Raw genomic sequence first — 16,024 nt, forward strand, 5'->3', positions numbered from 1 at the left:
CATGATAAGGTAAAAATGATTTGCAGCACACCAGTGGAATTGCAGAAATGGGAACAGGTCCCAGATGAATTAAAAAAGGACATAGCATAGCAAATAACAAAGAAGATAAGACAGATAAATTACACGATTACTATAAATATCACATCAACATCCTTCGCTGAGGCCGCGTGTAATACTACTATGCAGGATAATAACACAGGTTACAGCTACAAAATACAAGAATTGCTTTGCCGAACAAAGCAGAGGGAGAACAGAAGGCAAAAAGAGAAGGCTACACGCTACACAGCTCCACCAAATTCCTCAAGAGAACAAGAACAAAGTAAAGGTAAAAAAAGCATACATACAACATCAAAAGACATGATGATAATTTATCACTGCTGAACTTTCATGGTTTCACATCTTTCAGCACTCCACCTTTTTCGAGCTCGCCAACTAAATCTCTCAGCGAAGGAACCTTCATAGCCAGAGTCCTGTACAGTCTAGAATACCGAGCTCGAGTACCATCTGCAGTCCTTGCTAAGGCAAGCAAGCTTAGAGCCTCGGGGAGCTGAGAAAATATTTGTTTCATTTCCTCTAAGTTCATATTCTCTAATATCGATGGTCTTGGAACAACTCTCACGATCTCTCCACCTTTCGGTTCCTGAACTCGGGCGTCTGCTTTAATAACCAGTTCTGAATTTGAGTTTGCCCCACATTTGATGATAAATGGAGTTGTTGAGCCAGTGTTGAACTGAAGAACGTTCCACTGTGTCACGTCAGTTTCTGCAGCAGATGCTAAATCTGCAGATGGTTTGCGAGCATGTGATGCTTCTAGAATGTGATCATCTTCTTCAGGAACCGACTGCAGCAAACGCGTGGCAAATTGTAAACATAGGAAAAGAGGTAATTCCAATCAGAAAGTATAAAGCCATTTCCTTTAACAACAAAACTGTTGATTTGTTTTCCCAGCCAATTGACCAAAGCGATGCCAACTTACAAGAACATATAAGCCTGGTGTCATTTTTCCTCATAATTCTTATAGCACTACAGTCCCTCGTACTCAACAATCATTGAAAAAAAAAAAAAAAAAGGTTTTATAATCAAGAGATTCAAGAAACTTTTGCTTAGGGACACAACAAACCAACTTCGTAATCCAAAAGATAAGGGCATTTTGACAGTAAATAACAAATAAAGTCTTCGCCCCATCACCTTGGGTAGGATGGTTACATTCCTCCCTCTTTCCCAAGAGTGTATGAGTTCGAAATGCATGCAGTCCCATGGGGCCATAAAAAAATTCCGGATAAAAAATTATCTAAATAATTTGCTTGTTCCATTTCCTAGCAAAATAAGCCTATCAACAAACTCCAAAAAGAAATCCAGTCTAAAACATTGAATAACGAATACCTCAATTGCATGACGAGCCTCAGCAATTTGCCTCTGAGCACATGGATGATCGATGTTAAGAAGGGAAGGCATTCGTTCAGCAAGTTCATCCAAGGAGGTAAGCATTGCTTTCTTCTTACTTTTACTTAAGGTGTTTGTGGAGGACTGTCTCAAAATATCCTGTTTGAGAAAACATTATACTCCTCAGTACTCAAGCCACCAGCAAAGCATCAAGTGACAAACACAGCATCCAGAAATAAATACCTTGATTTGCTTCAGTATGCCATCAAGAGAAATCAGAGATGCTAATCGCGCATCTTCAGATGCAGTAGAAGGATTCCTAATAGGTGCAACCCCATCTTCAGATATAAGTAAAGCTACATCACTCCTCATTTGTTGCAAAATCTAATAAGTAATAACAACAAAAAAAACTCATAATATGCCAAAACAATTTTTTGTAATCAAAAAGTGAAACATGTGTAATAATGTAAGGATAAATTTGGCAGACAACACTATGGCAGCAAAGAAACTTCTATTACAGGATATGAAAACACATCCAAAATTAGGGGGTTGAATAATTATAATAATAACCTTTCTCCTTTTGTGATCAACAGACTCGAGAGCTGATCGCAGCTTTGCTACTTGTCCTGCATCTTCTGCCTCTTCTGTTGCTAAGGTACCAGCAATATCCTGACAAAAAGTCTCAAATGTTAGTTCAAAGACATCTTCTCAACAGTGGACAACTTGCAATTTTCTAATAACAAAATAACACATCAGCATTCCCATATTGATTTTCTAAGTCTAGTCACAAATGTACTATGCCCTTAAACCCATGTTAGTCATAAGTTTGCTCACCAGGCTCTTGTGTGTGAACCTATCCCATCGTCTTCATTCAGAATTGCTACATAAAAGTAGGTTCAGATTATTATTAGGCGTACCTTTAGGTGCTGCAATTGGGAACTGTAGACCCGCTTTGCATACTCAGATAAAAGCTGGCCAAGAGCATCAGTATTAGGAGGCAGTGCAGCACCAAGTCCAGCCATCCAGCCATCCATTATGGCAGTAGAGAGTAGCTCCAACTGTCCAGTGGTTCCCCCAGAAGCCTCATCTCCTGTAACAGAAAGAAATTCGAAGTTTTCTGCAAGCCAGGTCCTAATTTGCCGCTGGAGCTCGCCTGCTGGAGTATGGACAAAGAGTGCAGCAAGGGCCTTGTTCGCAATAGCAAAACTTTTTGCTTCATCTTGTATTTCCCTTAGCTTTCCACCAGTAACTTGCTGCCTCCCAGTATCCTGGAAAATGGATCAAAAATCTATCTTAAATATCTCCATAGAAGACTGGGAACGTTTGATGAATTTTCACAGGGAAGATCAGCTCTCCAACATAGAATTAATAGTGAATGTAGAGGTACTGATGACAGTAAGAACAAAAGCCAGCAGTATAAGAGAACAATCATAAAGCAAGGAAGAGACAATGCCTAAAGTAACAATCTTCTCATCCATAGAAAAAAGCAGAAGTTTGTCTCTCCTTCCCCTTCTCCCCTTAATTCTATTAAATTGATGGTAGTTTGGCATTACCATTTCCTTCATTTATCTTATTTTGATTTGAGGTTCAGATAACAAATGTTTATCCACAAGAAAGGAAATAAACATCTACCTGCTCAATTCCTCGTATTTTTGAAACAACCGATACCAACTTGGACTTCTTTTCTGGCTTTATATTTATTTTAAAACCTTGAATTTGATCATCAACGTAGTGTACTGGAGATCTTCCAGGGCTGCTACTCCGGCTGGAGCTTCTACTTCGACCAGTATTAACCTTTTCCAAAAAGCATTCAACAGGGGAAACCTAAAATTGGAAAATGACAAAGAGATTAGCCTTTTATAAAAGAATATGAGAGCTTATATAGGATATGCCCAACAAAAGAAAAAGTGTATAGCTGCCATACAACTTAACGTTACCTTGATGGATTGAAGCTCTGGTGATCTAGCAAGCAAAGACCTTATATACAAAATTCTGACACGGGAAACAAGCATGGTGTCCATCACCCTCCTTGGCTCCATCTTCCGGATAAAAGAAAAGACAGCATCTCTAATTTCAGCAAGTATTTCATGCTCTCTAGAAGCCCCTGCTTTGATTACTGCTGCCAAAACCTGCAAAGTTGGTGTTTACTGCACATCTTTAACTAATCCAAATGTTATTAAGCAACTGACACAAAGATACCTTAATTTATTTGAAATCTATACATTTACTCATCATGGAAAAATAAGAGCACAAGAACAGTGAACAATTCTTATTTTTCTATCCAAGAAAAGATAGGGAACTGGAAGAGGTATATTGTTAATAATTACAAGTTTAAAAGCAACTTCACCTGTTTCCATCAAAAAATGAGAAAGAAAAGAGAAAAAGAAAACCTTTTGCTTAGAAATTCAAAATTTAAAGATCATTTTATCAGAAGACCTTTAAAAGTAATCATTAATGAAATAAAAAGAATATTTTGTGTAAACTTTATTATGTCTAAAAAATAATCTCAGATCTACTTTGTACATATATAATTACAAGAAAACATTTCCTTATAATGCTATTCGTAATGGTTGGGTAAATCAACAGGACCCTGTTCCAATTTTGAAATGGAACAAACACGTGGTAAGAACAATTTAATTCTTCATCCTTGCACCAGGATTCACGTTTGAATCAAACAATCGATACAACAATTAATACCAGCATCAAAAGTTTGTTCGCTCCATCTGCAATGGCAGCAATGCTGTCATATTGTTCAGGATCGAAGTCATTGAGGGCAGCAGTCAGATATTCTCCCGCTGGGGTGGTTTTAATTTTCTCGTAACCTGATTTAACCAAAGCAACTGAGCCTTCAGTTTTATCCGGGGCCAATAGTGAAGGAACAGCATCCACAGAATGTCCTTTACTGTTACTATTGGTCCTGTTGAAGGACAATCATGAATAAGTTAAGCTTTGAAGTTGAAAAAATAAGACATAAAACCATGATAATCACTGTCAAACTGATTATAACCTGACAAGGTCCCGAGACTGAACATTCACTGAACCTTTAGGCAAGGGACTCGATAGCTGAAGAAAGAAACAATGGTCAAAATCTGGGAAAACATCACTGAAAAAGATACCTACCACATTTGAGCAATGCAACCCTAAAAAGTAAATTGGAAAATAAAAAGAGTCGAAGCTTCATAAGAAAAGTTTAACCAAGTATATACACATAGAGTTGATACAATTGCAGTGACAGGAATATTGCAAATCATGTACAGCACCTGAAACATCTATAAACTTTCTTTGAGATGTCATGATGAACAGTATCATGGGAATTATTGTTTCAGAGTATGAAATGATGTAAACACAAAGTCCAGACTTAATCTATTTGATAAAGCTTTCCTAAGGATGTGATACCATCATTTTAAATCTGTTCCTGAAAGAACTTAAATTATCAGTTGTTTTAGCACAATTAAAGACATTCCTAGTTTCCAAAAGGTCAATCATGTGATCACAACGATGTAGCAAGAGATGCACTTAAGAGTTGAAAAATAATTACCTGGGGTGGTCCAACCAAAGATGCTTTTTCGGTTAATCTATCAAATAATTTCTCATTTTCTTCATGTAACCTCTGCACAAGCAACAAAACAATATTTGTGTAAGGCTAAAATCATAGTGAATAAGGGAACTCATTGATTTCACAAGGAATCAACAATATTTCTTCACAAGTAAATAAGCAGACATGCAAAAGAATTAGTCAGAATGCCTGGAGCTAGCACCCATTATCTCAGGTAGGAATTTGAAATCACCAAACAGTCAGACACCGGGTCTTTTGGCTTCCTCAAGAGTCCTACTTTCAATTATGTGAAAGACCTTTAGGCATCATCTCACCACTTCAAATTCTTTCACTGTAATTCACTCTTGCTCTTAGTTTTTTTTTTTGAAATAAAAGTACAAAGTTGTATTGAAGTAAACGTGCCAAGAAGGCACCGCCCATTTACAAAAACTTTACAGATTTATTAAACAATTGACAATAGAGCCGAAATCATCAAAGCATTCGATGTTATGTCCTAAAATAGTGGACCCAAAATAATGAAAATTCACTCTTGCTCCTTGTATTACATTTTGATGGAGAATAGATATAAACTAGAATTTGTAAATAGATTAGAAGTTGTAATTCTATGTAATCTACAATTTAATGTAGGAATATGGATGATGTTAGGTCTTCAATTTTAGGATTTTAGTTATAACTTAAATTCTTTTAGTACTAAGCTTCTTATTAGTATTCTGTAATTCTAATTATATTAGGACTTTATGTTAAAAAAATTATAAATAGGTAGCAAATCTCATTTTTGAGATCAAGTCTTCAGTAAATTGATTATTCTGAGCATGTTCTGGATGTCTAGTTGTGTGATGCAATCAATTCTCAATGTGAGCTTACGAACCTTTCTCTTAGATATGATGTCTAAGAACCCAGGTGATATATCTAGGTTTGCTCAAAATTCCTCCGTAGGCAAAATCAGTCCTAATTTGTCCTACATTACATTCAGTCAAAACAATAGGAAAGTTTCTAGCATACTCCTGCTGCACCTGAGAATGACCAAAGGAAATTTGCATTTTATTGTTCTCACCCTAACATGAATTAGTAAAAGGTTTACATTACTAAGAGTGCACTTGCAAGCACATTCCCTGACCCTGAATCTCAGCATCCTTAATCAGCTCAATGATTTACATCGAATTCTTTCGTAGCTTCCCAGAATTCGTGGTTCCAGGAAACTTACATACTTGAGAATGCCGTATAGAAACCACCCTTGGATGAGAAGAGGATAAGCCAGGACTTGTACAGACAATTCATGGAAAGCAGACGACTAGCCTTCTAGGGAGTTTGAGGGGGGGACAATAATTAATAGCTATCAAAAAGGCAGAAATGATATCCTTCTCTCATTGTTCTGGAACAAATAAATAATACGTAATGAGGAAACATATTTATTAATGAAACATTTCAAACCTCAATCAGTGCATCACGTTTTTTTAGTTCCTCTTCAAGTTTCTTGGTAACTGCTGAAGAATCCATAGGATCCCCAGCTGTTTTGGGAACTGGTGAAACGGCAGGTGCTGCTTCAGAGGCAAGTGCTAGTCTAGCATCATTAGAATGAAGGGCTTCATTGAGTTGTGATTCAATGGTTTTAATTTTGGCCTGCACAGTAAAATTGCAAAGAAGTAATTTTTAAATCGAGATGAGTGTAACTTTCTTGAATAGTAAAGAAAGTGAGTGTAACTTTCTTAAGCTATTTGCATTTCCTTGTTATTTAGGTCACTGCTGAAGTGGTTAAAAAGATTGAGAAACAGTGAACTAGTCAATAAAATCATATATCCAAACTTTTTTTTAAAAAATAAAAATCATATGTCCAAATTGTCCATGAATTCTTCAAGTTTAAACAAGGCAAAGCATGTAAGTTATCGATGGATATATAACAAGCCACCATATAGAAGGATGTTTTGAGATATCACCATATACACCATAATTTCCACTACTCTCCATATACAGCTTAGGAAGTTAGAAAAAGACATTGGCTGCATACCTTACAATTTCAAGCATTAACTACCCAACTAAACCACAATTGTAAAAGTCATCAAATGCATTAGTGTTTAGGACCCGAATAATAAATTCAAATTTCTAAACTACAAATTTAATGCACAATCATTCTTCATCATATTTTATCCTCTGTAAAGGGAATAGTTATATCAGGTCCTCACCCAAAAGAATAAAATAATTCAAGTAAAGGGGTTTTGATTTTTGAACACCTGAGAACTGCCTCATCATCTATGGTAAAACCTGCTCATTACTTTAAGACCATAGTCCTTAGGCTTTTAATTAAGAACTCCATATTTATGGACATTTATTTGACACATAAGGAAATAACAAGACAATGCAGTAACAACCTGCAGTGTCTGAATTGTGGAATCTTGTTGTTGCATCTGCATTTTTTGTTCTTGTTCCAACTGTAGCAATTGAGCTACTTGATTCCTTAGCTGAGCATTTTGTTCCTTTTCTATCTTATACTTGTCTGCAAGCATAAGGTTCTCGGACTGCAGAAATAAGAAAAGCAAAATTGTTTAGCAGCATACTTATATGAACTGCAAACTAACAGCAGCAACAAATAAAAGGATGCTGAAAGAAATAATATTAAGCCTAGCAAAGCATCATTTACGCATCTCCCAGTCCAGCAAACATCATTCACACATGTTGAATTTCAGAAAAGCATAACTAAACAAGATCTGAATGACAAATTCACAAATGTCAGAGTGAAGTACATCTCAATCATGAAACCAAAAGCACCATTACATCCATCTGTTAGACGGGCAAGCTTCCAAAGTTTTTTTTTTTTCCTTGTAATAATATACAGTGCCCTATCCACCTATCTGTAGATAAAACATTGAATTCAGATAAAAATGATGTTCAGTGCCATGTAACTTAAGTCTTTATAGACTTTGAAAACAGTTCTAAACAGATAACGTTACAAAACCTTTAGATCCGATTGCATTGTAGAAGAAACTTTCCACGCCTTCTGCACTTCATTGAAAAGTAAGACACTTTGATCATTTGCATCTTTAAGTGCTTGTTTTAGTCCCAAAATCTCTTGTTTCAGATCTTGGATTTCCTTTTCCTTCTCATGCAGCTCCTTCCGCGCATCATTTGCCTACAAGTAGCACACTTTATAGGTTGGCAATCCCAATCCCCCATTTGTCCAGAGCATGTATACGTGTAAACTAAAAACAGACACTTACAACATCTCTCCACTTCTTTATTGTATCTCGATTTCCAAGGCTTAATACAGCATTTCTAGCTCTAGCAGCATAGTTAAGAGACAATAATGTCTCAGACAAATCTGCTACTTTTGGACAAATGTTAACTATCATCAAAGTTTTTGAGCTTCCCCCTACAGATAGAAAAAGGTAGTTTGACAATTAAAATTATTAATTCTCATTTAGATTGACAAAATGGAAAAAAAAATTCAAAAAAGCAACATTACATTGAGAACTAATAACAAATAAAATGTATAGAAAGCATTCTAATGAGAACAATTGTGACTACATCCTAGTATGTACCCCTGATATCATCTCAACTCTCTGCTGGCCTTAAAACTGTCATTCCACAGGTGCTACTCTGGTCAATAATATCTTGTAGTTAGTAAATATTTTTGGTTCTTTATAATTTCAGAAAATTCACCTTGGCGTAAAGAAGCGAATTTTTTTTTGAAATAAAAATGTATTAGTATATTAGCATGGTACCAAAAAAAAGTGGGTACCAACCTATTTACAAAAAACGAGGCAAATAATAATGAATGAGACGAGAACTAAAGTTATTCATTGCTTTGTTTCTTACAGCAAAATACTATTTACTTCATCTGAATCCATTTTTCATTTGTGAGACAACCATAAGAAGAGTTTTTTTGGCATGTTTTAGGAAGAGAACAGATTTCATCACCCATCTAATAAACTAGTTTTCTGATTATTAAAAGGTAGCCCTAATGGACTCAACTTCGTCAACGAACTTCCAGTTTCTAAATGAATTTCTAGTTCTTTTCCACGTGGCTCTTGCAATATAAAATAGTTTAACCAATCAAACATTTGTTAGGAGCTTCAGACCTGAACTCCTCTGTGACTTATGTGAATCTATGAGAAAGAAATACAAAATTTTTGAGAGGTAAAGAGAAGAAGAGAAGAGAGGTTTAGGGTTGAGAATGAGAGAAGAGAGGATGACGAGAGGGTAAGAAGAGAGGATGACAAGAGGGTAAGAAGAGAGAATTTAGAGAGGATTCTAGAGACAGGTGATTGATTCAGAAATTATGGTAGGAAAAACTGTAGTAAGCAACCAATATGTACATCCATCCTGTTTCAACCAGTACAAGCAGAAAATCCAAAATTGCAAAACAGAATAACAGAAAACAGAAAATTCTGCAGTAATACCTAGCTGCATAACTAACCAGCTATCTCATTCCTAAAAATGATTCCAGATCCTACATACCCCTAACTTGGCTGCCAGAGCGCTGTGCAGTTAGTGACTTTCTTTCTTTTCCAGTAATAAACCTTCATATTTTTCCCTCGTTTTTCTACAGAAGGTCTTAACAATGTTATAGTTGTCAATTATCACAGAGAAGAGCCCTAATCATTTAAAAGACCAAAATGACTAGCAACCCAGCAAAAACTTCTCACAAACTCATGTGGCATTTTTATTCAACAAATTTAACATTAGTATGTTAGCATCATCTGGTAGCAACTGTATACATGAGAACAAGATGGAACAAACATTAAGGAGTTATTTGAAGTTCAAAATAGGAGATATGCGTAACAACATAATATTCATTATGCCATTTTGGTAAGATTAGAAAATTGCCCCTAGACCTCAAGGACAAAAAAAAATATATTTGTTATCGGCACAAGAGAGACAGAATTAGAACCTAGTGAGTCTGCAAGTACTTTTGTGAGCATGGAATTTTCATATGGAACAACATCCTTTCTTGAAGTCAATGATGATAAAACATCTCCCAGCCTACATATTCAACATAAAAGACAATTAGAAAACTGCATAGGACGGCCATAGTAGAAAGCCAAAAAAATGGAAAGAAAAACCATGGAATCCCATAAATGGAAAGTGCAATGCTGGTAACCACAGTTTTCAGAGAAATACCAAATTGTGCTTGATAATAAAACAGCAAATTAACACTAAAGAAAAAAAGGGAAAATGAATAGCATGACATTACGCTGAAAGTGATTTCATGACATGCAGCAAGTCTGTCACACGCTCCCCACTATCGTCTTCTGTTATCAAACCTTCACTTCCAGCCAAGTCAACAAGAGAAAGTTTGCTGTAGGAGTTTTCTCCAGTGATCACATTGTTATAGCATATGTGTATTGTGATAATCCTGATAACAGCAAGACAAGTGATCCCACACCATTGAATCATAGAGTAGAACTTGATAACAGAAAGCAAGCATGGAGACACAACTTGCACACCAGTATTATACCATGCCACAGTTACATAACGATCAAAATGCACCACATATAAGTTGCATTTCACAGTCAAATCAAATACCTCTCAAACATATTTCTTCTGACAAGTTAAACCATCTGATTTTTTAGAAATTTTTTTAATTCTTTCTTTTTCTGGTATGACAATAGGGTGCACTGTTATTATCGAACTAAATCTTACTATTCAAAACAGACCAGCATTCTAGTTTCACCATATATTCAAGGAGTTATCAGTCGACTAATTCCAATTTCAGACTAACTCAAACATACAATAAACCTGAGTATACAAGAAAAGGCTGTTTGGTAACAACAAGACAATAGAATGAATGTAACTGGGGATCATCATTTGTATGATTAAAGTCAATTGAATACATTAAACGTTCTTGTATGAACACATGAAGCAACCATGCTTCTCATACATTTAACCATATTTTCTATAACTATTATTTGTCAAAACAAGCAGTCGTTAAAGGGGTAGAAACTTTAAAGATAGAGAATGAGGCCATACAAATGAGAAACTTTAAACTTCAATAAATCATTTCCCCGATTCTGAAGTGCATATTTCAAACTTCTTGAGAAGTCCAATGGATTATCAACTTTCTCCTGCACAAGTTCTATAAGATATTCTGGCAATCCCATGTGGACCTTTGGTAAACTGCTCCCAGATTCTGAAAGCAAATCCCTGATCTATGAAAAATATAAAAGATCTACAAGATTATGATTCAACCAACAAGAAAAAAAAAATTTAAATAGATTCAACCAACAAGAACTAAAAACAATAGAATATTAAAACAATCAACAGACAAAGTATAGATGGAAAAGAAAAGAACCTGTTCATTGTAGAGCTCAAAAACTGTAACAGAGAAATTGAATCGAGATGTAGAAGTTGACTCTGAGTTAGCAAGATCAAATAGCTCTTCAAAACTACGAGCATATAAACCACGATCATGGGTGGAACCTTCCTGAAGAGGGGAAAAGAAAGCACACCACTTAAGAAATATAAACCAATTATTAAAAAAGTAAAAAATTATTAGAAACTAAAGAATAAACAAGAGACTGCAAGAAAAGTGACATTATACAAACAGAATAGTATAATATTAACTGATTATCCATGTTATCTTGTTTATTAAAATTTCTGTAGCTAAATTTAAAAAAAAAAAAACAAAATGACAAAAATCTGCTGTCCAATGAAAATTCTAAGACTGGTAATAAAGAATCATTTATTCAAGAATCATTATACTGTTCCCTAAGGACACTTCTCAAACAGTATCATGATACATACACAAAACGGCTCCTTGTTATATAGTAGAGAGACTAACACGACACATTCAGAGAGAGAGAGAGAGAGAGAGAGAGAGAGAGAGAGAGAGAACAACCATCGTGTATGTTTTTCCTGAGTGGCTTTGTCCATAAGCAAATATGGAAACATTAAATCCATCCAGAGCAGATTGCACAAATGGTTGGACATCATTGAATAAATCAGCTGCAGGAGAATATAAAAGATAAGCAACTCCAATGAATAAATGGGATAGATGAACCTCACTACCTAAAGAAAACCACATGAATAAAATAAACGACTCAATCACCTTGTCCTACATGAGGTCCATAAACTCGATCAAATTCAAAATCCTTCTTTGGGTTTGATAAGCTATCATCACCAGTATTTACGCGGATAGTGCAATCATCAGGGAATTCAACAGTCGAAGGACCTTCATCTTCAAATAATGGTCTTGTGCGACAAAATACTTTTATGTTTCCTGAAATAAAGAATCTATTTTCACAAACCAAAGGACTACTAAGAGAACATATATAGGCTAATGATATAACGTGTTTGAATAAATATGAAAAAAAAAATCATTTTGAATGGGAGAAATAAACATATATTTGCATGTGCAGACACACAGATATGAAAACATACAATGAGACAGTCGAGAGGAAACAGAAAGAGTGTTTCAGAAAAACAAAATAGGAAAAAAAAGAGCACTGAAGATACCTTTGGCTGTCAATAAGTCATTGAACAATCTTTTCTTCTCATTGATAAGTGGAGATATTCTAGCCTCAGTCTCAAGGACAACTTGATCTGGCATTTATATGTATATCAATATTAAAATCCATCAAAAGAATCCACCAACAAGAATCCTTAGAAGAAGAGGCATACAACGATTCATAAATTTGCACCATCTTCAGCAACAAAAGAGCCGTAAGTAGCATTCATGACAATAATTTTCTTGTGACTGCACATGATACCAATCCTTTTACACTCAAAAAAGAAAATACTGATAACCAAGAACTTCAGGAACTCACTTTATACTATCAACACAGCCTGCAAACACTATGTTGTCAAACATAACTTAGAATTTACTGCATAATATAAATTTTTGGCTTGGAAGTCTTTAGTTGGACAATAAAAAGATATACAACTCAATTCCTCACCTAATTTACGAGTTTTCTCAGCAAGAACACCTAGATAACGTGTAACTCGATCAAGTTTTGCATTAGAGTATTCCTGAAGGTCACTTGCTTCTTGTTTCAATGCCAAGAAATCTTCTTTTGCAAGCTGTTCAAAAATGTTATATAGCTCTATCAAATAAATGAAACAAACATAAAAAGATCAATATTTCACCTCCAAAATCTGCAAACATGAAACCACCATCTAAATTCTAACTCTCTATCACATAAAAATGCAACTATACAATAGATTTTCCACAGACTAGGAGTGGAGTTAGATAAACTAGATTTAAAATTCTGATGATTTATTTGAAGAGATTCCAAACCTACTCCTTTCATCATACTGGGGTAGCTACAAAATTTTGTGACTATGAAATGAAACCGAGAATTCTGAAATGAAGAGATTCAAAACTCCTTCACTTCACCTCATTAAAGGAATTTTATTAAAAGAAACACTTCATTTTATATCCCTACAGTTCTAGATCCTTTTAGGTATTTCAATATTTTCTTGAAACCAATAACGTTCCAGAGAGATGTTTTTTTGCCATAATTACAACTATAAAAAGGTCAGCATTCCACATCTTCGGTAAGTATATAACCATAAGATACAAATAGAGAAAGCCCCTGAGAGTTTTTTTTTTTTTTTTTTTTTTCTTTATGAAGAGCAGACTATTACAGTCATAACAAGGTTCTTGTTAGGCCTCTGCATCTACTAACAATCTGACAAAAGAAAACCCTTAGTACAAATTTTCAATTGCCAGCTAGTCTACAAATTCCATGTGTGATGCAAAAAAGTGACCAGCCTGTAATGCATGCCAGCAAAGGTAATCATATTAAACTTCCTTCAGGAAGTAAAGTGGTTAATGTTCAAATTGAAATGGTGGCAAAAATGTGACGTTCTCGATTTCATTTTATATAAGAATAGATAAAAATTTTGGAGTACACCCATGCGGTTATAACAATTTCACAACTAGGAAAGAATAAATGGCAAATTCGGAGAAAATTGACTGATCAATTTTTCAAAAGAAAAACAATAACGCCATATATAAAACTCAAACGGAAGCGCATTTCCTGATAAGTAAAATTATCAACTTTCTCGAGTTCTTCTCTAACTTGCGACGGCAAAGAACAAAAAAAAAAGGACTAAAAATTATAGTCCCAAAAAATCTACTTAAAACTTCATAAATAAACAGACTGACAAAGGACCTCCACTGTCAGCGGAAAAGGAGAAGTCATTTTCAAAAACTTAAGCCGCGCATATCGTATCCTAACGAAACGTTTCACACTAACATCAAAAAACACCTTGCCACTGAACCGATCATCAGACTTCTTACCACTCGAAGCGCGACTAGTGAAGTCTAGAAATCATCAGTTACACGATAATCTAGTCTAGAGGAGCTCTGAAAGGAATCGATTTACCTTCACTTTGTCCTTCAACCTTTGGACCTTAGAAGCAATGGCCTGCTTCGAAAACTCAGACGAATGCGGCAAAGACGACGCCGAAGAGATCGAATACCGCCTCACCAGCGACGCACCAGCCCTGTGATCCTCGTGCTCCAACGACGTGGTTGATGATGCCTTCCTCGGTTCAAACCCAGTCACCTCCCAGTTCCACCTATTATTACTCCTCTGCTCTCCCATTTTCCTAAAACCCTAGCGACTAATCTCCAGCAATCTCTACAAATCCTCAGCTAGTAGCTGGATTTGAAACCGAGACAAACGAACAGAAGAGACCTTCAAAATTCTCTATCCGGACGAATCATCTGATCCTTTTAGTTGTTTACGTTTACTGGTCCGTTTCCCTCTTTGGAACTGGTTATAAAAACAAAGGCTGGTGCATAGAGAGAGAGGAGAGACGGCGTCGTTTAGCCGGTGGGGGAAGGATTTTGAAATTAATACAAGGACACCCTTGCGCCTTTTGGGACACAAAATTTTTGCGCTGCCTGTTGTTTCACGACTCGCTCTCAGGCTCACTTCTTTTCTCATTTGGCCATTTTCAGGATAAGGCGGGTGCACGTGACATGCGCGTGGGAATTGAATTTAAAAAAAAAAAAACTCCCCAGTTTCTGCTTTGTAAGTTGCTGAGCTGGAATGCACGTGTCGAGCTGGCATTTTCGAGTAATCTGATTTGGCGTTGAACTAGTTGTGGAACTGCACTCTCGGTTCCTCGGCCGGGTAAAACCCGCCCGATTCGTTCAATTTTAGCTTCGAAATTAAAGGACATCAAATGATGAATTGCGAAGGCGGAGTGGACCCGCAATCGTACCACTATAGCCAATTTAGTATTATGAAATAACTTTATTTTATACGGTATTCTAATATAATAATTTTTAAACCATTTGTTATTATTATAATTATTATGATTTAATCCTTAAACATATAACTTCTTTCAATTCATATTTTAGATTAATTTTACCGGATTAAAAAATTGGTAGCAATATATAATTTATGAGATTTATTCAAATCTACAATAACATGCATGCACTACACCACATTTTTAAGCTTAACAATTTATTATTTGTACATAAAACAAACTAACCCGATATAAATTAAATTTATTATTTATTTATAATTAATAATTATTGATAAAATATATAACGCGATATAAATTAAATTATCATTTATGTGTTGACAACTTAATTAATGTATTTTTAATAAATTAAGTATTTAAGTATATAAAATATTATAATTAATTAAATAAAAATGTTGTGGGTGCACGATATATAATTATATGTTTTAATTAATAATATTTTGAGAATTATTTTTTATATAATTTAAAATAGTAGCACATAAATAATATGTTATAAAAAATTAAAAAAAAAAATGTAGAGAAAGAATCAAGTGGTTGGTGGCGGTTGTTAAAATGAAGTGACTTGGAAGCTCCTTTGGTTTGGTAGATAAAATCACGTGGATGTGAAGCAAAAAACGTACTCCATTTTGGGCACCGTGGAAGGGCTAGTTAGGAGTAATCATGACCAGCAACACGTGGAGGCCCACGACACGCAAGCCACATTCATCTAACCTGCATTAAAAAATAATAATAATAATAAATTACAAAAAAATAATAATAATAATTAAATTTAAATAAATTATAACGAAAATATATTATATTTTAATTAAAAAAATATAATATATTTTTTTTTATCTAAAAATATCTTAACTGATTATAAAAAATATTAAT

At 34.9% G+C, this 16,024-nt stretch overlaps 1 protein-coding gene across 1 annotated transcript; it reads right to left on the reverse strand.

Annotated features, from left to right (window-relative positions):
• Positions 1 to 94: 94 nt before the first annotated feature.
• Positions 95 to 14,785, reverse strand: KAC2 (kinesin like protein for actin based chloroplast movement 2). Its single transcript, XM_088217142.1, has 23 exons — positions 14,263 to 14,785; positions 12,829 to 12,952; positions 12,389 to 12,475; positions 11,982 to 12,152; positions 11,772 to 11,878; positions 11,226 to 11,357; positions 10,904 to 11,082; positions 10,128 to 10,289; positions 9,825 to 9,916; positions 8,152 to 8,303; positions 7,890 to 8,063; positions 7,306 to 7,452; positions 6,371 to 6,559; positions 4,922 to 4,993; positions 4,391 to 4,446; positions 4,081 to 4,300; positions 3,321 to 3,512; positions 3,016 to 3,207; positions 2,301 to 2,651; positions 1,954 to 2,052; positions 1,627 to 1,767; positions 1,384 to 1,542; positions 95 to 841 (listed from the first exon to the last, which is right to left on the reverse strand). The coding sequence occupies exons 1-23, from the start codon at positions 14,482 to 14,484 to the stop codon at positions 386 to 388; spliced, it is 3,876 nt and encodes a 1,291-aa protein (XP_088073268.1). The 5' UTR covers positions 14,485 to 14,785; the 3' UTR covers positions 95 to 385.
• Positions 14,786 to 16,024: the final 1,239 nt, after the last annotated feature.

Source organism: Carica papaya, chromosome 4 (assembly GCF_054855325.1).
Source record: "Carica papaya isolate Zhongbai chromosome 4, ASM5485532v1, whole genome shotgun sequence".
NCBI classification, from domain to species: Eukaryota; Viridiplantae; Streptophyta; class Magnoliopsida; order Brassicales; family Caricaceae; genus Carica; species Carica papaya.

Coding starts and splice junctions, on each gene's coding strand:
- KAC2 (XM_088217142.1), bottom strand. CDS start 14,484: ATGGGAGAGCAGAGGAGTAATAATAGGTGGAACTGGGAGGTGACTGGG. Junction 3,208..3,320: donor CAGAGCTTCAATCCATCAAG/GTAACGTTAAGT, acceptor TTCCAATTTTAG/GTTTCCCCTGTTGAATGCTT. Junction 2,053..2,300: donor CCCAATTGCAGCACCTAAAG/GTACGCCTAATA, acceptor ACTTTTTGTCAG/GATATTGCTGGTACCTTAGC.